Source organism: Populus euphratica, unplaced genomic scaffold, assembly GCF_000495115.2.
Source record: "Populus euphratica unplaced genomic scaffold, PopEup_1.0 scaffold9.1, whole genome shotgun sequence".
Taxonomy (NCBI): Eukaryota; Viridiplantae; Streptophyta; class Magnoliopsida; order Malpighiales; family Salicaceae; genus Populus; species Populus euphratica.
The window spans coordinates 2653105-2673768 of NW_011499857.1; the positions used below are offsets into that span (position 1 = coordinate 2653105).

A 20664-nucleotide genomic window follows, 5' to 3' on the forward strand; every position below is an offset into this window, starting at 1 on the left:
GGAGTTAATCTAGTAATTTATTAAAATTTTATCCTGATTTCGAGTTGAGTTAAATTTTTTTTTTTTTAGATTAATATGGGTGTTCGGGCCAGCTTACGCGCATCACGACTAATCCCACGGGCCCCGAAGTTAACGATCATGTAAACCTCCAGTGGCCATCATATAAGCAACCAAGGGCTCGAACCTGAAACGACAGAGGAAGCAAATCCCTTGATCCCAAGTATTTACCGCTTGGCCACCACCTAGATGGTTAAGTTGAGTTAGATTTTATTTGGATTCATGGTTGCTTTGACTCCTTATAAAATTTAATTTTTTTATGTTTTTATATTATTTTAATATATTAATAAAAAAATAAAAAATATTATTTTAATATATTTTTAAATAAAAAATATTCAAAAAAACAAATTCTATTAACCTAGTGAACCTATCTTTATCAAATACCATGGAGGCATGTTTAATATTTTGAGAGTTTACATATTTATTTTTTAAAGTGTTTTTTTAAATAAATTAAAATAATATTTTATATTTTTTAAAAAATTATTTTTAATATTAACATATTAAAATAATATTAATATATATAAAAAAATTAACTAGATAAAATCAATTTTTATTGAATCCAAGAAACGCAATACAAAAGTAGCTATAATAACATTGATTATTATGAACTGACCAAAAGCTTTGGCGATGCATTTAAAATCTGGAAATTAGTTGAGCAGCTCAACAAACCCACCTGCATCTCTTCAATTTCAGTAGCCAGCCTCTGTTATATTTGTTTCTTATCCCTTGATCTGATCTGCCCTCTTCGTAGTTACAGCTCCAAATCCCTGTCTAGCCTTGTTTGTCATTAATGGCGAGGATTTTGTCACTCCTCAGGCGCCTATACCTGACGGTCTATAACTGGGCAGTCTTCCTAGGCTGGCAAGTTTCATATTTTGCCACTTCCCTTAGATCTTATTAATGAAGTAGACAGTAAAAGGAACTATGATGTTCTTGTTTCAGGTCTCAGGTGTTGTTTCTTGCTGTGAAAACGTTAAAAGATTCGGGCCATGAACATGTCTACAATGCTGTCGAGAAGCCTCTTCAGCTCGCTCAAACCGCTGCTGTTTTGGAGGTATTCCATCACTGAAACTGCATGCAACTTCACTTCACTTCGTTTTTTTCCCCCTTTATTGAAGTGTCTAAATTTGCACCCTTTCTTTTCTGGGCTGGCTTCAATTTCTTTCTGGAGCGTAGATTCTTCATGGTCTAGTAGGTGGATACATTTTCTCCTTCTCAAATTTCTTTCCTTTCTGTTTGTTATTATTATTTTCTCGGTGTTTTCAAAATTTGTTTGGTTTTGTGCACTGATGAAGGGTTGGTGAGGTCTCCAATAACAGCAACACTGCCCCAGATTGGTTCAAGACTGTATCTAACATGGGTCATCTTGTATAGTTTCCCTGAGGTTGGAATTATTCTTCCTTTTAAACTACCAATATTGATGTAATTGGGAAGAATTTTGAACTGAAAATGCTTATGTTTCGAGTAATTTGCAGATTCGGTCCCACTTTCTTGTTACTTCTTTGGTCATTAGCTGGTCAATCACAGAGGCAAGTACCATGTCCAAAGTGACTTATGTCATCAGTTCTATGATTTTGATTGTTTGATTTAAAAATTACGCAATTAGAAATGTAGATCATAACGAATCTGTGGCAGTTGGTCGTGAATAGGATGAGCACCATGTATATGAGAAAATTACAGTGATCTAGTGGAGAAACTGATCACTTGATATATGTTACTTTTCTTTTTGTTCTCACTGCTCATTTTGTTTGTTCTCACCATGTATTAGTTCCCTCTCTAGGTCTTAATTTTGCAACATCCGATCTCCAAATCGATGTAGAATAAAGGTTTCAGTAATCTTAATTAGGGGCTTCCTATTTAGCAGAAGCCAACCATTTATTTCATGTTTTATATCGTTTTTGTTATGAGTAGAATTCCCTCTCCTATTGAATTTAGGTTTCCCGATCCAGTAATAGCTTTGGTTCCTCTATGTAGCAGCCTAGTTAGATGTTCAAGATAGGGTATGGATACTGTTAAAAGCATTGGGTTTTCAGAGATTGGTTCTCTTTGTATATGTTTTCGTCCATCAAATGGTTAACATATTGCTTGAAACTTGACTTGAATGCAGAAAAGGAAAACCCAAGATGCTAACAGAAGCCCTATTTAAAATACATAAATCATTGCTAAGAATATTTAGGCAGGAAAAACAAGATATTAAGATCTTTTGCTTCAACGCAATTTTCTTGTACATGACCAATTCCAACCTTTTTCATGGCCTCTGCTATAATTGCAAGATACTTTTTGCCTGATGTTTTGTATTCTCTTAGTGACTGGTATGGAAAAGAAATTCAAATTTCATTCTTGACTGTGCAGATTATTCGGTATTCTTTCTTTGGCGTGAAGGAGGTACTTGGTTTTGCACCGTCATGGCTCACGTGGCTCAGGTATAATAACTTGGATCTGTACTCATCAGTTGGACGTGGTTTATACATGGTTATTTCATTGATATCCAACTCTGCTGTTCAGGTACAGCACCTTTTTGCTGTTATATCCAACTGGTATCAGCAGCGAGGTTGGTCTAGTATATTTCACCTTGCCATACATTAAGGTACCCTTTGTTATTCAATGATCTTATGCAACTTGTTATAGATCCGTATATGTGTTGGGAATATTCACCAGTCATGTTCACAAAAATGTCTTGTTTAGGTTTGTAGAAGATGTATTAAGTTTAGGATTGTCTTGTTGCTTAGAAGTATATTGAAAGTTTGATGGAAGGTAATTGACGTGGTGGGAGGCATGGCAAACCACTTAATCAACGATAGATCATATTTTATAGTTTGGTAGCAACCATATGATTGTTTATTACTAATCTTGCCACAATCTCTTTTCAACTGATGTTGTAGTTTCTGAGGGTGCAGAATTGCACACCTTTATCTAATTTTTTCATGGATATGAGAGGAAACAAAAGAAAGAAACAAGGCGTGGCACATGAAAATTTACAAGTGGTTGTTGTTATATTGTGAATTTGCCATGTTAAGTTCTGTGTGTTTCGTATCTTACATATGGAACCCCCTGTCATTAATAGTTTTTCATAAACAGTAGAGATTGTTAACAGAAGTATTTATCTGAAATATGACTCGCTTCACGTGAGATGTTTTTGCAGGGATCTGAAAAGTATTGTTTAAGGATGCCCAACAAATGGAACTTTTCTTTTGACAACTTCTACGCTGCAATTCTTGTGCTTGGAATTTACATCCCAGGCAAGGACCTAGCATAGCAGATTTTCCCCTAAGTATTGGCTTTGGCTTGTCATTTTACCATTGTTGACAATTAACTTACTGGACGCCATGGTTTGTTGCAGGCAGTCTTCACATGTACAGCTATATGCTTGCGCAGAGAAAGAAAGCTCTCTCTAAATCAAAAAGGGAGTAGAAATTGTAGCATGGCTGCAAAATGGTCCAACATTATGCCTGTGATTTACCAGTACTATGTCAGTTCAGTTTGGAATTCTATTGGGAACTTTGTTTTTTTGTCCTTATTTTCCCTTTCTTTCTCTAGAATGTTTGTCTCTGGCAAAAATTACATGGGAAGGTTATTTAGAATTATAAGAAAACTGCTCTCTACTTTCCCAAAACTCTTGCTGCAAATTTCCCTCGCCAGTGTTTCAGGATGGTCAGCTGTGAACGGGGTTAAAGAGATGGTGGGAGGATGGAGGGGGTGCGGTGGCAATTCATTTTATTCTGATCCTTCCACACCTGCATCTTCAAATTCCTCCCTTCCATCATCACCTTTTTTGGTGCTCTCATTGCTCTTAATTGGATGGATTGACTCATTATTCTCCATATCGTCTAAACTGATTAGTTACACAGTAACTTTTATGTCCTTATACTTTGCAGCTCAAATGGAGGTCCGTTGAAATTTAATTTAATTTTTTTATATGATTTTAAATTGTTTTAATGGGTTAATTTTTAAAAATAAAAAAAAATATTATTTTAATATATTTATGACCATAAATCATTTTAAAAGGCAATTATAATCACATTTCTACACCTTAATTTTATCTCATCCATCCATTCCTCGCAACAATCATAGCCTAAATGAATCACGGGGACAAGGGTCTGGCGATGAATCAGTAATTGAAGAATTAAAACACGAAAGGCAGTAAGGTTTATAATTATTAAATGTTGACATAGCTTGTCGCCCTTGCATTGCCATAGCTATTTTGCCATGGCATACTCGTTGATACTGAAAATTTGATGAAGAGGTGTGAAGAAGTCAGGCCACCATGGCCATGGACGAGGAAAGGACCTTTAAATGTAGAAAATAATAAGTGATATGAAAATCTTAATTAATTGATATAAATTATAAGCATGTAAATTAAATTACAAAATTCTTAAGAGGGATTGATTTTGGAATTATTTTAATATTTGGGTTGAGGATTTTATTTAAATATCATATTTGATATTGTTCATGGCAATTAGTAAAATGCACCGACTAAATAATGGTACATAGCATTGGAATAGTAAATAGGTTAATTTGTTGTGGAAAAATCTATATAATATAGTTTGTCGGTGATATATATATATAAAGTGGCTACTGTATTAATAATAAAAAAATTGGAAAATCTTAAAAAGAAGACCACATTAGCTTGGTGGTAGATTCACCCATAACAAAAAGAATTAGTCCTTTTTGTTATGGAAAAAGAATTAAATAATCTTTTTTATTTTAAAAATCAATTAACTAGCGTTAATTAATTTATCAAACATCTTACATCTATTTCTTACCTTTTCCTTTTCTCAAACAATCTTTTTTTTTTTTGAAAAAGGATATGAAATAGACGAGGAATTAATTAATTATTTTTAAAACTAAAAAAAAATAAATTCCATTTTGAAAAACTAGATGGGCTAATTCAGGATCCATTCTTCTTCTTCGGTTTTTTTTTTTTTTTGGTTTTTCGAGAAAAGATCCTATTTTATTTTTGGTCCAAGATCACCAACTTGACCCATCTGGATCTGGGTGGGTCTTTAAATCACAGATGTCATGATGGAGCCAGCTGCGAGGTGCTAAGGCATCCTAAATATATGGGGCCCAGATCAATGAATGACCTCACCAGTTGCCTTCACTACCATCCACCACGCAACCATCCAAGTAGGGTGTCGGTGCTCGCTTTCACAAGAAAGCAAATTGAAATATATATATATATTTTTTTTTTGAGTATAGTAATTATGAATATACTAATCCATAGTAATCCCAACGGTCCAATCTGATCACTTTCCAATACCAGTAAGCAACCTCAAAAGCCAATCTTTAGAGTAAAAGAATTGGATAATTAATAATAATTAAGAGGACAAAATGAAAAACATAATTTGATTTCCGCAGGTAATATAAAACTTTGGTTATTCCAAAAGCGTGTATACATGTAATGTATAACTCGTTTTTAAGATAAAAAAATAAATCAGGTTTAATCTGATAACCTGTGAAAAATAAAATAAGAGCCTTTTATTTTATTATATTTAATACTTGTTTGTTTACACGGTCACTCATATCTTAAATGATTATTTATAATATAAAACATACAAAAATAATGCCTTTTATTGTAATTATAATTTAAAACGGGGTTGGTAAAATGGATTAACGAGTGTTTATTTGGGAGTAAGGGAAATATTATTTTTTAAATATTTTTTTTTTAAATATATTAAAATAATATTTTTTTTTATTTTTTAAAATTTAATTTTGACACCAGTATATTAAAACAATAAAAAATAAAAAAAATTAATTTTTCTTTAAAAATACAGTCCAATTGTAATATTAAATACCCTATATGAGCATATTTAAGATTATAATAGATATTGTTTTTTAAGATATTTTTTATTTGAATATATTAAAATAATATTTATTTTTTAAAAATTATTTTGAAAATGAAAATATTAAATCAATTTAAAAACATATAAAAATTTCATGAAGAACTAAAAAAATAAATTTCTGCAAAAACACGATGGATACACATCTTAACATCAACTTAAATTAAATTAGAGTGTTAACTACAAAGTTAGAACTCAAATCATAAAATCTCATTGACCATTAAAGTGCTGTAAGAAACAGTGAATGAACACAAGTGATTCATCCTTTCATATGCGTGGAGCCCATGAGAAGGACATTTGTCTGTAATCAAGCCACAGCTAGCTTTGTAGTTGTATAGGTGTCTAATATCCATGTGAGAGAGAGAGAGAGAGAGAGATGCCTTAACTCTCATTGTTGTGCCTTTTCCTTTCTTTATTCCTTGCACAGACCTCAAAGTAGCACTCCTTACTTCTACTTGTGATAATGGGCGCTTCCTCCGCTCTCCACCATTAAGTGTTTTGATCATTCCATATCAACAACGAGGGATAGCGCCAACATAAGCAAAAAGCAAAGACAACCCAGTTTTGAGATCTGAGAGGTGAAGCTTGAGGTGGGAGATAGGGACGATGAAGCTTCTGCTGCAACCAAAGGGAGTTCTTGCTGCCCTCTTGCTGTTGATTTTTCCTGCTTTCTATTCTCCATTCGCTCATGCCTCTCCTTCTGTCCTGTCGGTGGGTATCTTTTCTTGTTTTATTGACCGTGATTAACACGTATTCGTATTCAAGTTTGGTTATTACCTTTGATTCTCTTCACTGCAGGAATGGAATGCTCCTAAACCTAGGCACCTACCTCTGCTGAAGAGTGCCTTGCAGCTTCCAACTGTAAGTAACAAACAGTTAACTGCCATTTTTTCTTCTTGGTTATAAGTGTTATATAGGGGTCTTTAACTTTACTAAATATATGCACATACATGTCCGTTATGTAGTCAAATGAAAAGCAGTCTGATCTCTGGACTCCTTTGGATGATCAAGGATGGAGACCTTGTGTTGAGTCCACAAACTCCCCCCCTTGTGAGTATCGATGATCCATAGAGCCCTTTGAGTTTTATTTGTGTAATTCTATTAATTCCTCCCATGGGATTTGTGTTCCGTGTTTGTATTGTGATTGGCTGACTTGTCCATTATTTTGAGCAGCTTTACCTGAGAAATCTGAGGGATATCTTCAAGTTTTTCTTGATGGAGGGTTGAACCAGCAAAGAATGGGGGTAGGCGCTTCTTTCTTCTCCATTTAGTTTTGCTTTCTTGCTTCTGCTTTTACAGTTAGTCATAATATGAATCTACTTTCAATAGATATGTGATGCGGTTGCTGTTGCTAAAATACTCAATGCGACACTTGTCATCCCACATTTTGAAGTCAATCCTGTTTGGCAAGATTCAAGGTATTGTTTTACACTTGCTTGTATGAGATTCTTTATACCACGGATCAACAAGGCATTATTCTGAAGTTGCATACTTTTCTATGCAGCTCTTTCATGGATATATTTGATGTGGATCACTTTATTAATGTCTTAAAGGATGACATTTCTATAGTTAAAGAACTACCTGATGAATTCTCCTGGAGCACGAGGGAGTATTATGCCATAGCTATTCGAGCTACCCGAATTAAGATGGCACCTGTCCATGCTTCAGCTAACTGGTATCTAGAGAATGTCTTGCCTGTGCTGCAGAGGTTGGTATACCTGCACCTTTTTCTTTAAGTGTACATTTAAGTTGTTCTTTACATTTTTAATCCAGGATTTCTGGTCTCAACATGCTACTATCAGTCTAATATCTCTCACACTTTTTAAGAAGCAAGCCAGCTCCCTATATACATGTTCTTACTGACCTGAGAACATGAGGAGAATTGGAGCCACACCTACTTCAGCATTTTTGCATGGAAGTGCTGCTCCCTAGACTTAAACACACTTCATTGCAGTTGTAAACCATAACTGTTATCATCTGCACCAAGCAATGGCTTCTTCAAATTAAAATGGAGTTTAGAGTATAAAACATTCATTTTTAGTGGTGAAACATGTGCACCTACATGTATCTTGGTAGCTGAAACTTCCTTCATCCAGTCCACATACATGTGTTCCCAATAATTTTATTGGGTGAATTTTTGCAACAGTGACTCGAACTATGCCTTTTCTTGAGTAGCACAATTCTACAAATTCTTCTTTCTTTGACTTTACAAAACTATAATCAGTGATCTGTCATGTCTATTCCAGTTACGGGATTGCTGCGGTTTCCCCATTCTCTCACCGCCTGTCCTTTGATAACTTGCCTATGGACATCCAACGTCTACGTTGTAAAGTCAATTTTCAAGCATTAGTTTTTGTTCCACATATTCGAGCACTTGGAGATGCTCTTGTCAGTCGCCTCAGACATCCTTACAAGAATGGAGCACCTGGTGCCAGCTACCTACAGGAATCCACTGATGTGATTGATAAAGATAGTGCAGGGAAGTTTGTTGTGATACATCTTCGTTTTGACAAGGTATGACCGAATTCTGATATAAACCAACTGAAGTTAATTTTGTGCTTTTGTAACTCTCTAAATGTTATTGACCCATCACGTTTTAGCAATATCAATTTAGAATGTTTTTTGTTTGGGCACACGCATCCCTTGTTTATGTACCCCTGGCTAACCTTGTTACTTGGCAGGATATGGCTGCTCATTCAGCCTGTGATTTTGGTGGGGGAAAAGCTGAAAAGTTGGCTCTGGCCAAGTACCGACAAGTGATTTGGCAGGGAAGAGTCCTTAACTCCCAATTCACTGATGAAGAGTTGAGGAGTCAGGGGCGCTGTCCATTGACTCCAGAAGAGATCGGGTTGCTGCTAGCAGCTTTGGGCTTTGACAATAGCACTCGTCTATATCTAGCTTCCCATAAGGTCTTTTAGATTTACTAGTTTGGATTTGATAGCACTCCTATATAGACAGTGAAAAGGATATTTATGATTCTGTGAATGGCCCTGTTTTCTCAGGTTTATGGTGGAGAAGCTAGGATTTCGACTTTACGAAAATTGTTTCCACTAATGGAAGACAAAAAAAGTCTTGCCTCTTCAGAGGAACGATCACAGATCAAAGGAAAGGCTTCTCTGTTAGCTGCAGTTGACTACTATGTTGGCTTGCACAGTGACATCTTCGTCTCTGCTTCTCCAGGAAATATGCACAATGCTCTGGTGAGTCTTCCTAGCTGGTTTATGCATGTTAATTTTACAGCGCACCCTACAGCATGGCTACTCTTCTAAACATTGAGTTGAGCTAATGTTTTGTGCTCTGCACCTCACTGCTCTAGTTTAATCTTGAACCAAAATGAGGAGTAATACTATGGACACGGCATCTATAATCCAAGATTTTTTTTTCTTAATGTTTATTGTGATGCTTGCCATTATTGAAATAAATGAAGTAATCTAGCATTTATCACAAACTGGCATGTCAGTTAGTGGAAGTAATTATAAAGGTGTTAGTGTGTCTGGGTGCTAGCAGTATTCAATGAGTAATGTTGCCTAACCAAATCCTATTTGGTTGAACTCTATTTGATGCCCTGGGTTAGGACTAGTATTTTTGCTCTGCACCCACTGCTAAGAGCTAAAACAAGAGAAACTCGGGTTTCACATTCATTTAGATATGAGAATAACTCAAAACACTTTGAACACCTTTGAGGTAACAGTTAAGCTATCAAAAGATATTGGTAGTTAGGAGGAGTTTAGTTTTGTTTAGATGTCTTTCATCTTCCTTGTTTACAATATGATAACAGACATGAGTTGAACTAATAAATAGATATGGGAGAATAGATTTATTTCTCCGTTGTAAATCCTACCTATCCTAGCCCGCTACTGACTGATTACATTTTTATGAAAAAAAGATAAAAATTGGAAGGGGTGCTTTATTGTATTAATCAATTGCAGCCTGATCGCATGCCAGTAAACTTCTTCTGCGAAAGTTTACATAATGAAAAATTTTGTGATGCCAACAGGTTGGACATCGGACTTACAAAAACTTGAAGACCATAAGGCCAAATATGGCTTTGTTAGGCCAGCTGTTCCTTAACAAAACCATTAGTTGGACAGACTTCCAGCAAGCGGTCGTTGAAGGGCATGAAAACAGACAAGGGCAGATCAGGCTAAGAAAACCAAAGCAATCTATTTATACTTATCCTGCTCCTGATTGCATGTGCTATGCTTGATGTGATTTATGTGAAGGATATCAAACCATGTGTGTTCGATTGATTTATCACCGCAACTATTGTTTGTGGCTTGTGCCCCGTAGTATTGACACCATAAATAAACATGAATTTCTTTTTTCTCCAATGAATTTTAGTACTCGTGTAGCATATTCGTGAGTGGAAATGGATTTTATTAAAATGGAAGTGGATTCAGAGAACTATGTTTTTGTCAGATTCTCGGTTGGTGCTGGTTTCTGGATAGGCATATCGGGACCAGAAGTGTTTCTATCCATCATTCAATTGTTAACAGCTGTACTCCGCATCCATTCGAATAAACTCAAGTCTTTAGTGAAATATTATTACATTTGCAGAGACCATGTCCTGGTTCGGATTTCTTTCTTCATGGCTGGATTCAGATTTCATGCTGTAGACCACTCTTGCTGGTCGCTAACAAGCCTGCACATCGTGGTACAGCAGCTATCACATAACAACTAAAACAATAATGTTAGTCCCAATTGAATACAGCGGGCGTGGTACTGTATTTCAGTCAATCTTGATGAATTTAAAGGAAACAATATCGAAACTAAAATATTGTTTATGCCCATATTGAGAAATTGAGTTTTAATTTATATTTTATTTTTTCAAATATTTTAAAAAATTATGATCAATTAAAATATTTACAAATCTTTCATCTCTCCAGCCCCCTATTCCTCTCTTCCACTTCTTAGCTTCTTTTTAATTCTTCTTATTTCTTTGTACCGCGTCAAAACAAGACAGGCACGCGTGAAGTACCGACTCTGAGTACCAATTGACTGATATAGCAATAAATGTAACAGGACAGCCTCAAATGATTTGGAGTCGAAATGGATCAAATTTGACAACCAATCAAAGCTATGAAAATATACAAATCTACATCACCTACTTTTGTTGTGAAGTGAACCAGGCAGTATAATCGGACTGCACTTACTACGAAGAATGTTAAAGCACATGTACGATGCCCCCAAGAGCTTTCACAGAAGCCACGATTTGATAATGGGTTTCTTGGCCAAATTGTGCAGTTCGAAGGAGCAAAAGTTAGGACATCTGCAAAGATCAACAAATACGATCTTACTGATCCCCTGATGTTGGAGTTGGGGTGGATGTTGGAGTTGGGGGTGGACCATCTCTCCTATCCTTCACAGTGGTTGGAGATCCGGTTCCATTTTGGGATGCAGCAGCCATCTCCTTTTCCTCTGGTGGAGTTGGATGAGAAGCTATGTCTTCATCGATAGGAAGTGTTCTCTTTGAACCCTCCAAAGCAACACCAAGAACTATATTTTCCTCCAATGCAGATCTAGATGATGATGGCTGAGAAACTGACCTTTTCCCCTGATTTGACTGGGAAGATTCCTTCAATCCTTTTTCAGTACCAGCTTCCTGTGAGTTAACTGCAGTTACCTTGCTATTCTGGCTTACATTTGCAGGACTTGTAGTCTTAGATTTGGCATCTGATGTTGTTTTATTTTTATTCAAATTGTCAGAAACTAATCCCGCTGCTTTGGATCCCAAACCTGATGCTTCTGTAGCATTTGAATTTGTCTTCAGGGCAGAAGTTGGTGGGGATTTCACTGTCATTTTGTCATCGACCCTGGAATGAGATGCGGATACTGTTGTAGACTTTGTGTGCACCTTGGCATCTGAATTTGGTGTTTCACCACTATTAGCATCTTTATTTTTATTCAAATTGTAAGAAACTAATCCCGCTGCTTTGGATCCCAAACCTGATGCTTCTGTAGCATTTGAATTTGTCTTAAGGGCAGAAGTTGGTGGGGATTTCACTGTCATTTTGTCATCGACCCTGGAATGAGATGCGGATACTGTTGTAGACTTTGTGTGCACCTTGGCATCTGAATTTGGTGTTTCACCACTATTAGCATCTCCCTTTGAGTCAGATTTTGGTGTTTCTTTTGCCCTCGTGTCAGACTTTGTGTTTGTTCCTGCTTTGGTGTCACTTGTAAGCCTTGATGTGGTCTTACTGTCTTTCTCTCCAGTTACGCGACCAGAACGAGCTTGTGATTTTGCTTTATCTTCTCCATTGATTCTATAAGAAGGCTCAATCAATAGTAAAGGACGTTTTGATGCCACTCCTCCATGGTTATAGATGGAATCTGTGAAAGGAACATTTTCCATATCGGTGTCACTGGTGTCACTGTATATTTTCTGTATTGTACGGATTGGTGTAGCGAGCCGGGCCCTATGATGGCTGATAACCCTTAGTAAATCCAAAAGTACAGCTTCCTGTTTCAGTGAACATTGCATTTAAGATAAGCCTTGTTTCCATATGCCAAATTCAGATAAGACATGAATTATCTACCCAAAAAAAAACCAGAGGTGCAGATCTGTATTTGATTAAAAATGATGGAGCTCCTTCCAGGCCATGAGAATGAATGAAATGAAGCTTTTATTGATTATGGGGAGACTTGAACCCAAACTTTGTAGAGGACAGTCAGCTTCGTTTTTTTTTTTTTTTTCCTGCCTTGTTTTCTATTCTTTAACAAAGTTGAGGAAAGTCAATCAAAAAGCAGCAAAAGGAGTCAAAAGATGCTGATTGAGCTACAGTTAATTGGCATCTTATAGCCATGCTTTTAATATGGGAAGTTCAGTAGAATGATGACTAGATAATTTTTTAACAGAAGTGTCCTTATTTAGGGAGCTTCCGAATAAATCTTTGAAGTTCCATATACGAGCTTTCTCAAATACAATTACAAAATCTAAGTTCTATTGTTGGACATGATGAATTCTAAATATCTGGATAATTCACATATTTATGCTAACACCTGCATGCACATCAGCCTGCACAAGGTTATCATATCAAGCATAATTTACAAGTCCGTGTAGCTATATTTCTATGGAAGATTAAAAATTGAAATAAAACAAGGAATCATGACAAATTTCATGAGAAGAAGTTAGCATGCATTTTCCTCATATGCTGTTGTTAAAAGGGTGGAGAGAATGGATTATTGTGTGGCAACATGAGTCTCTCATCTTGCTGTTGGGTTCATGTTGCGCCAAGCACACAAACAAGACACCAACAGGCTCAGGTTGGATGACTGAAAATACCCAACCAATAGTGCATCAACAGAAAGCAAGCATGATATGAATGGTTTTCCACAGTATCATAGGCCAAAAAGATCTTGAAAGGCTTTATTCAGAAAGTCTGGAAAAGGATTTGTGACAGAAAGCATAAAGCAGTCTGGGAGAGCTTTTTTTTTTTTTTTGGTGGAAGGTGGTTTTCTACCTCTTCATATACAAAAACATACAAAATGCACAACATCAGTACCATTATTATTTCATAACATATCTACATAGCGAAGTTTACTGTGGGCAATAAACTTTACCTTCACACAAAGGTATTCTTCATGATGTGAGGTCTTCACAAAACAGGACACTAAGATCTGTAAAATACAACACAAAGATCAGACATAAATAGGCATATACAAAACCTGCATTAATCATTCAGTTGTTCAATTAAAGCATTCATAATACTGGCAATTATTGAGTGCATATGGTGCATTTCACCCCCCCCCCCCAATTTGAGCCTAAGCTCTTGTTTCCCAAGTACAACTGTAAATTTCTCATCATTTTTCCAGTGCAAATGAAAAAAAGCATGAACCAACAGTCTTTATAACTTTTTTTATCACTGCTAATTAAATGCTATCATTCTGTATTTAGAAAAATGAAAAAGAAACAAATGGCCTCAATAATCAACGCATACAAGCAGCCCAAGAACTGTCAAGGCAAGAAAATGGCCTCTCATTTACATTCCTAAATTTAACTCCACGAAACATAATTACTTCCCCAGCATCTTTACCTCAAAGATTTATAGTCAAATATTGAGGATGAAAAAAATTCAAGGAATTGTGTCAACTTCCATTATGCTCAAAGCAATGACTTATTCTTTTAACTTTTTCCTCAAAATTACCAATCTGGATGAACCAGGCATTAAAATTGGGCTTTAGGCTGCTTTTTGGATGCACATGCATTTTCCTAGCACAGATACTGCAGGGAGGAAAAATGACACCAGGCATTTCATAGTCATTAAATGCCTCAAATCTCTGCATGTTTTGATAACTTAACAGATCAACTGCATTCATAATTTTTTTGGAAATGAATAACTCCAAAAAATACTGCACAGACAGTAAAATATCAGCAACATAAGCAGAGATATATCAATTACCTATAAATCTGAATACAGAAAATAAAAAAATGATTAACTGGACACTTTTACTGCTCTCAACGCAAAATTCCTTAAACTAGCAAAATTACATGGCCGCCACTACATGCCCCTTTAAGATAGTTCCTTTGGCAAATGCATCTTTTATGAAAGTGCAATAACTTTGTCCTTAATTGGTTGACCTTTTTAAAAAGTTAAATTCTTTTCACATGTAAATAGGATTTGGGATACAGGATATTCAAATTAAACATGCAAAATTAACATTTTGATTCATGACATGGCCAATAACTTGGGGCCATACCTAAATTTGAAAAATGGACTGTAATTAAAGCGAGATGAGAGTTGGATTTTTATAAGCATCCCTTTGTAAGATAAAGCACTAACCAAGAGAGCCTGATTTTCAGGATTGATATTGTCCAAAAATATTCTTCTATGCAACCTCTGCTGCTCAACTTGAGGATTCTTAGCCAGGACTTTGCGCATATCAGCAACAATATTCTGCACAGAGAGAAGCACTGGACAAAGTTGCTACAGAGGAATGTCGAATAGAATTTAAATGGTTGAAAGGGAAAAAGTCATTATGGATGAAAAGATGTTCTCCTCACATTAATCTTATGAGCATCCAAATGACTAATGGCCAGGTGGGTTTTAATACGCCAATGAGTCTTTTGACTGAGATTTCTAACAACGTTTACTGTGAACTTGTGATTTGGAATATGAACTGCTTCTCGATCTTCACCTCTGACAATTGTTGGTGACCACCAACCCACATGCTGCAGAGAATGGGAAAGGGGAGAAGCACATAAGGCATTGCCATCATTAGCAATGTCAAAGCAATACTAGATTGTCAGTTGTCTGGCTATAAAAGAAAGATCTTTACTAATATTTTTATATCATTGGAAATAATGCGCTACCCAGGGGTCCATTTACAGATTTGAAGCACAATATCCCAAATTTACATGTTATTTTTCATTTTACTTTTTGCAGCTTCTTCAAACTTCAAAGAGATGTGTTCTCATGTACAAACCTCAACAGTACCAGAAACTTCATAACCTTCAATTTTTGTTTGAATCCACTCATTCACAACAAAAGGCCGAGTTGCATGAATCATTGCACTGGAGAGGAAATTTGTGAATATCTGGAACAATGATAAATATAAAAGTCAGACCTTGAAGAAAATGAACCTGCATGCTATTTAGCTACAGCATGAATAAAAATAAATTTGTTAAAATGAGGGGAGAAAAAACAAGGTTGCTGCCAGAGGCTATAAAAAGAGAAATGAATTGACTTGAAATCCAAAAACATTCAAAGAAAGGATGAATAAAAAGGACGAACTCTTCATCGCACCTCACGACCAGCAAGAGTCAGCAATACTGTCCCAAGACCTCCAGCAGTGAGCCACTTCTGGGTAGAGAAACCTAGCAACTCCATGAATAGTGAAACAGCAGCTACCCACACTGCAGAGTATACAGCTCTCCCGGCAAATTGGAAACCCATCTGTCCAAAATGCAAACATATCTTTACTTGTAAACAAGAACTTGCTGAGAAATACAAGTATGTAACAGTTAAGTTGTCTGGCCAGAAAGAAAATAAAGATACAATGAAAAAGAAAACTGAGGATGAATACGTCTCCAATAATGCTTATTAACTAGGTGGGGAAATTGTTATATGGATGCCCGATCTAATTGACATCCAATTGAAAAGAAGATCAGAAGGTTATATGATCAGTGTGAACAAACAACTTGAAAATTTTTGCATGGCTGTACTTTGTGCAATCAACAATGCTAAGCACTTTTGAAGAATGTCAACTTGCCAGTATGAAGGATATTATGTACCTGTGAACACTCAGGTGGTGCAGACACAGGAAGCAAAATTTGTCACTTTGCAGAAAAGAATCTGTAATTTCAATATTTGCTGGAAAATCCAGAATAATTGTCTAATCTAGGTTTTATTTTCTAATTAGTATTTAGTAGTCATAGAGAGTTATTAGCTTTATTAGGTTTTTCATGTTCTAAAGAGACTATTAGTATTATATATATATATATATATATATATAAGAAAATAAGTCCTCGTCGAACTTGGGATACTAGCAACTCCATATAAAGGTTATGCAATGTTCAATAGAGAATTAGTTTGTGAATAAAATCCAACAATTTGCTTTTGATTGTGTGACTCAATCTCCCTTATCTACGGTGTCCACACTTTTAATCCCCATCAATCCTATGGCTACTAACCATCTAAAGATCAACACAAACCCTAAAATTACTGTTCACGTTCCTAAACAGTCTCAGAAAATCATATCCATAGCAGCCCCCAAAGCAGTCCTACATCAGTTGGTATCAAAGCAAAACCTCAAACCCCACTGCACAACTCGATATTTCGATTCGATTCAATTCTCTGACTGCAATTTTAGAATTGAGTGGAAAGGAGTTTTCCTGCATCCTAATCCCTTGATCGCTATGTAGACATTGTTCAATTTGCTGAAGTTCTACATCTGTTTTTTTCATCATTGTTGCCAGGTTTATATTGCTGAAACTGGTTGTTTTCTTGTTGAAGTTAACCTGTAGTTTGGTTTGGTTATATTCAAGAGAGGCTATTTTGTTTCCCAACAGAAGTTTTGGAGGAGAGAATATGTATCCTGTACTTATTGGACATACATAAATCCTTTCGACTCAGATTAAGAGAGAAGTACTAGAGGCAAATAATGAGTTGAGCTTGCTTTTGCTGATTAGACAATCTCACATGTTGTATCATATTATAGAGAGGAGCTAAGTCAAGTGTTCAATCAGTATGGCTGTGTGGACTTTACAATCATATTTGAAGAGTTAGCATTCACTAATTTTAGGTATTATAAAAATGCTATGATTGCTAGAGTTTCTCTCCAAGGACACTGTGGCTACAGTAATGATTGAAGGTTGGATATTACATTTATTTTACTCTTAGTGTTTTGACTTTTGAGAATGTACGGTAATACTTAGAACAAACCGTGAATGTTATAAATCCTACACAAAAATCAATCTGAGAGTTGAAAGGCTAAACCAACAAGTGGAGCTGCCAGTATAACCAACAATAAAGATGGAACTGCATGCGGAGAAAGAAAGCCCTAGCATAAAAAGTCAGCAACTTTTGAAGCAAAAATGTTCGCACAACAGGCAGCAAAACCTGTGAAACCAACTATTCAGCCTGAACAACAACATGAAGAACAATTCCAGCAACCTGAGGGCCATGAAAAGAAGGTAGAAACAGTATAAAGGAATGCAGGAAGGTCTGATGAGAGGGTTTGGCAAATAGAAACTGAAAATCATTATGTAGGAAAGAAATCAGGGGACACCAATAGGAAGGTGTCAGAGATTGACATGCCAAAGACAGTAGACACCATGAAGGAACAAGAGCACAGCATCAAGAATGCTCAAGACAGAGATGAGCGAATTGTACATGTCAATCACATTGACTTCCTTTTCCACAAGTTTGGTGATTTGATTATAGAGAAAAGCATCATGCTTTCCTCACTGTAAAACTTATGGCATAGGGTACTGGTATCAAGTCAAGGGAGTGGCTTCAAGCTATGAGATGAGGTGTGGAAGGTGTGGTTTTTACTATGACACTTCAAAACTTCGAGTTCTGAGTTTTCTCCTTACAGGTTTTTTTTATTCTAAATAGACTATTAGCATTTTCTTATATAGAAAAATTAGTCCTCGTTGGACTTAAAGAGTACTATAAACTCTATATAAAGGTTATGCAATGTTCAATCGAGAATAAGTTTATTAATAAAATTCCAGCATTTTGCTTTTGATTGTAAGACTCAATCTCCCTTATGCGGGACTCCTAATAACCCTAGGTGCGAAACTTTGAGTTTTCTATCACTAGGTGTGACTCCTAAAAAACCTATTAGTGTGACTCCAATAGTTCCACAAAAATTCTAGATTTCAACCATCAAAAAGCCTCCATTGAATTCCCAAAAGCTCACACATCCTAGTCCCATCAATTCTATAGTTATTAAACATCTAAAGATCAACTTGAACCCTAAAATTACTGTCCATGCAACTGTTCACAGCCCTGAACAGCCTCTGAAAGTCAGATCCAGAACAGCCCTTAAAGCTGTCCCGCATCTTGAGGGTAATGCAATCCACATCATATCACAAATAATGTAACCAGACTATAATATTTCTTAACCTACTCCATAAGGTATGCAGTTAAATGAAAGCCAATAACAATCCAAAATTGAGGACAAGATCTACAGAAATATGACTTGAGATGCATAAAGATCAGGAAAAAAAAATGATATTTGCTCATGGAAAACCATGAACCAGTGATGATCATTCAAAGGATCAATAATGATAAAAGTTCAGAGATGAAAGCGAAAAGAAAAAAGAACAAACTATATTTTAGCATGCAAAACATACATTTCTTGCATCACTAGGCTGTGAGGACACCATGAAGAACTTTTGAGCTTGTTGAATCATGCTGCAAAGAAATTTTTGCTGATGTTTAGTTTTCGTGCTACTGTCAATAAGCAATCTAGCTAGGAAACACTAGCCCCAAATAAGGGCCAAAACATTTTCACATTGAAAATCACAAAGCTCTGAAGAACAAGATAAATTAGTCATATAAAGCAGATTAGATTACAATAATGGAAGAATTATTGTGACTGTGGAAAGTAAAAGGTCACCCTGGTAAAAGAAAAATGAGAAAAATTCCATAAAGTGAAGACCTCCAAGGTTTCAGTTTATTGGGTCAAACATAAGTGATGATCTCATCCAACAATATAAAAAAGAATAGCAAGGAAAAGAAAAGGGAATGATAGTCACCTTGATAAACAATAAGCAAATGCGAGCACCGTTGACAATGATCTTACAAAATTCAAAAGCCTTTGCTTGACAACCTCGCTAGCTTCTGTGGGCAAAACAACAGGATCCAGTGCCCTGCAAGAAACCATATTGTGATCAATTACAACATTCAATAATTGGAAAATAGGTTGTGCATTTAAGACTGAACATCCACAACTTTTCTTGCAACTTTAACAAGGTGATGGTAGTTAGTTAAACCTGCAAATAAGTATCGCACCAGTCCACAGCATCAAAGGTTGAATATATGAGGCCATCACATAATAAGTTCCACTCTTTTTCCAACTATTGTCACTTTTCTGCAAGATAATTACGTAAACACCAAAACTAAAATCGCAGAACAACAATAACCTCAAAACAATGCCATAAACTTAAACAGGGTAACATACGTGAAATAGCAAGTTTCTGCTCTGACGCATTAGAGGCCCCAGACCCCATACAGCAAATACAATAATACCAACTGCTGGAGCTAACTTAAAAACGAGAGGACTAGTTTGTAAAGCATTAAAGGACCTGCATAATAACACACAGAGTATCAACAAGGATATCAGCTCAACGCAAAAGCCACTGAAAGAAAGAAGACTACCTCGTCAACGTCACGGAAGCAGCCTTCACAGCAGGAAGTTCAAGGGCTTGGCGTGGCACCAAAAAAGAACGGCATCTAAAAGCTTTCTTATCATTACTTCTATTTAATGATACAGTATAGATTGGCCTTTGCAACAGTAGGCGACAATCGTGGAGCCGAAACTACAGCAGCAAAAAAAAAATCCATCCAATATCCAAAAAAAACCCCTAAAATTAGCAACATCGTCAATAAAAAGAATAGATTAAGAAATAATTACCTTGAGGGAGGTGTTGCTTGATACAGGAACCTTGCCCTTCCCTAATAATACACTCTGAAAGAAGAAAGAAGAAGATGAAACAACAACAACAAAAAAAAAAGGTAAGAAGAAAGGAAAGGAAAGGAAAGAGCACCTTGAAAGGTTGATTATGATTGTTGTTCGAGGGCTGGTTCTTGCAAAACCCCAAATCATGGGGAAATTGCAAGGAACCAGAAATAGCCATTTTGTTGCCTGAAAAATTCCGAAGTTAAGATTGATTTTTTCTTGGAAAAAAAGAGGAGGGGGGGGGGGGGGGGGGGGGGGGGGGTTAGGGATTTTAAGTGTTTGGGGGGGGGGGGGGGGGGGGGGGGAGGAGAAGGAGGACTAAGGAATTTCAAGCATATTCCCCAGATGAAAAATACCACTTCAGAAAAATAGAGTTTCGTGCTTTTTTTTAAGAAAATAAAATAATAGAAAAATACAGAGAGTGGAAGAATAATATATATTGTATATATACGAATAAGAGGAGAATCTGAGGCCTTGAAAGCCCTTTTTTTTTCCGCGTCAACAAATACGTGCGTTTAATTTGGGCTGTGAGCCCCGATTTAAAAAATAAATAAAAAATAAAACAACAAATACGTGCGTTCTCCTTCGCAAAAAATATATTAAAATATGGGATTTACCATAAAAAACAATCATGGGT

General features: G+C 36.1%; 3 protein-coding genes across 3 annotated transcripts; 2 read left to right on the plus strand and 1 right to left on the minus strand.

The window, feature by feature from the left end:
- Positions 1-713: 713 nt before the first annotated feature.
- Positions 714-3878, plus strand: PAS2 (Protein-tyrosine phosphatase-like, PTPLA). The gene is made up of 9 exons (XM_011023544.1): positions 714-918; positions 1000-1111; positions 1234-1252; positions 1353-1441; positions 1533-1586; positions 2410-2480; positions 2563-2644; positions 3200-3296; positions 3398-3878. Exons 1-9 carry the CDS (start codon positions 848-850, stop codon positions 3466-3468), a joined length of 666 nt encoding a protein of 221 aa, XP_011021846.1. The 5' UTR covers positions 714-847; the 3' UTR covers positions 3469-3878.
- A 2361-nt stretch (positions 3879-6239) lies between these two features.
- LOC105123809 (O-fucosyltransferase family protein) lies at positions 6240-10315 on the plus strand. Its single transcript, XM_011023546.1, has 10 exons — positions 6240-6608; positions 6696-6758; positions 6863-6947; positions 7071-7141; positions 7227-7315; positions 7402-7605; positions 8144-8411; positions 8579-8806; positions 8900-9097; positions 9895-10315. Exons 1-10 carry the CDS (start codon positions 6504-6506, stop codon positions 10102-10104), a joined length of 1521 nt encoding a protein of 506 aa, XP_011021848.1. The 5' UTR covers positions 6240-6503; the 3' UTR covers positions 10105-10315.
- A 544-nt stretch (positions 10316-10859) lies between these two features.
- MSL2 (MSCS-like 2) lies at positions 10860-20435 on the minus strand. The gene is made up of 15 exons (XM_011023547.1): positions 20321-20435; positions 20116-20259; positions 19983-20036; positions 19727-19887; positions 19530-19653; positions 19342-19439; positions 19105-19218; positions 18700-18760; positions 15644-15793; positions 15324-15434; positions 14902-15069; positions 14681-14794; positions 13461-13517; positions 11988-12360; positions 10860-11777 (listed from the first exon to the last, which is right to left on the minus strand). Exons 2-15 carry the CDS (start codon positions 20203-20205, stop codon positions 11191-11193), a joined length of 2262 nt encoding a protein of 753 aa, XP_011021849.1. The 5' UTR covers positions 20206-20259; positions 20321-20435; the 3' UTR covers positions 10860-11190.
- Positions 20436-20664: the final 229 nt, after the last annotated feature.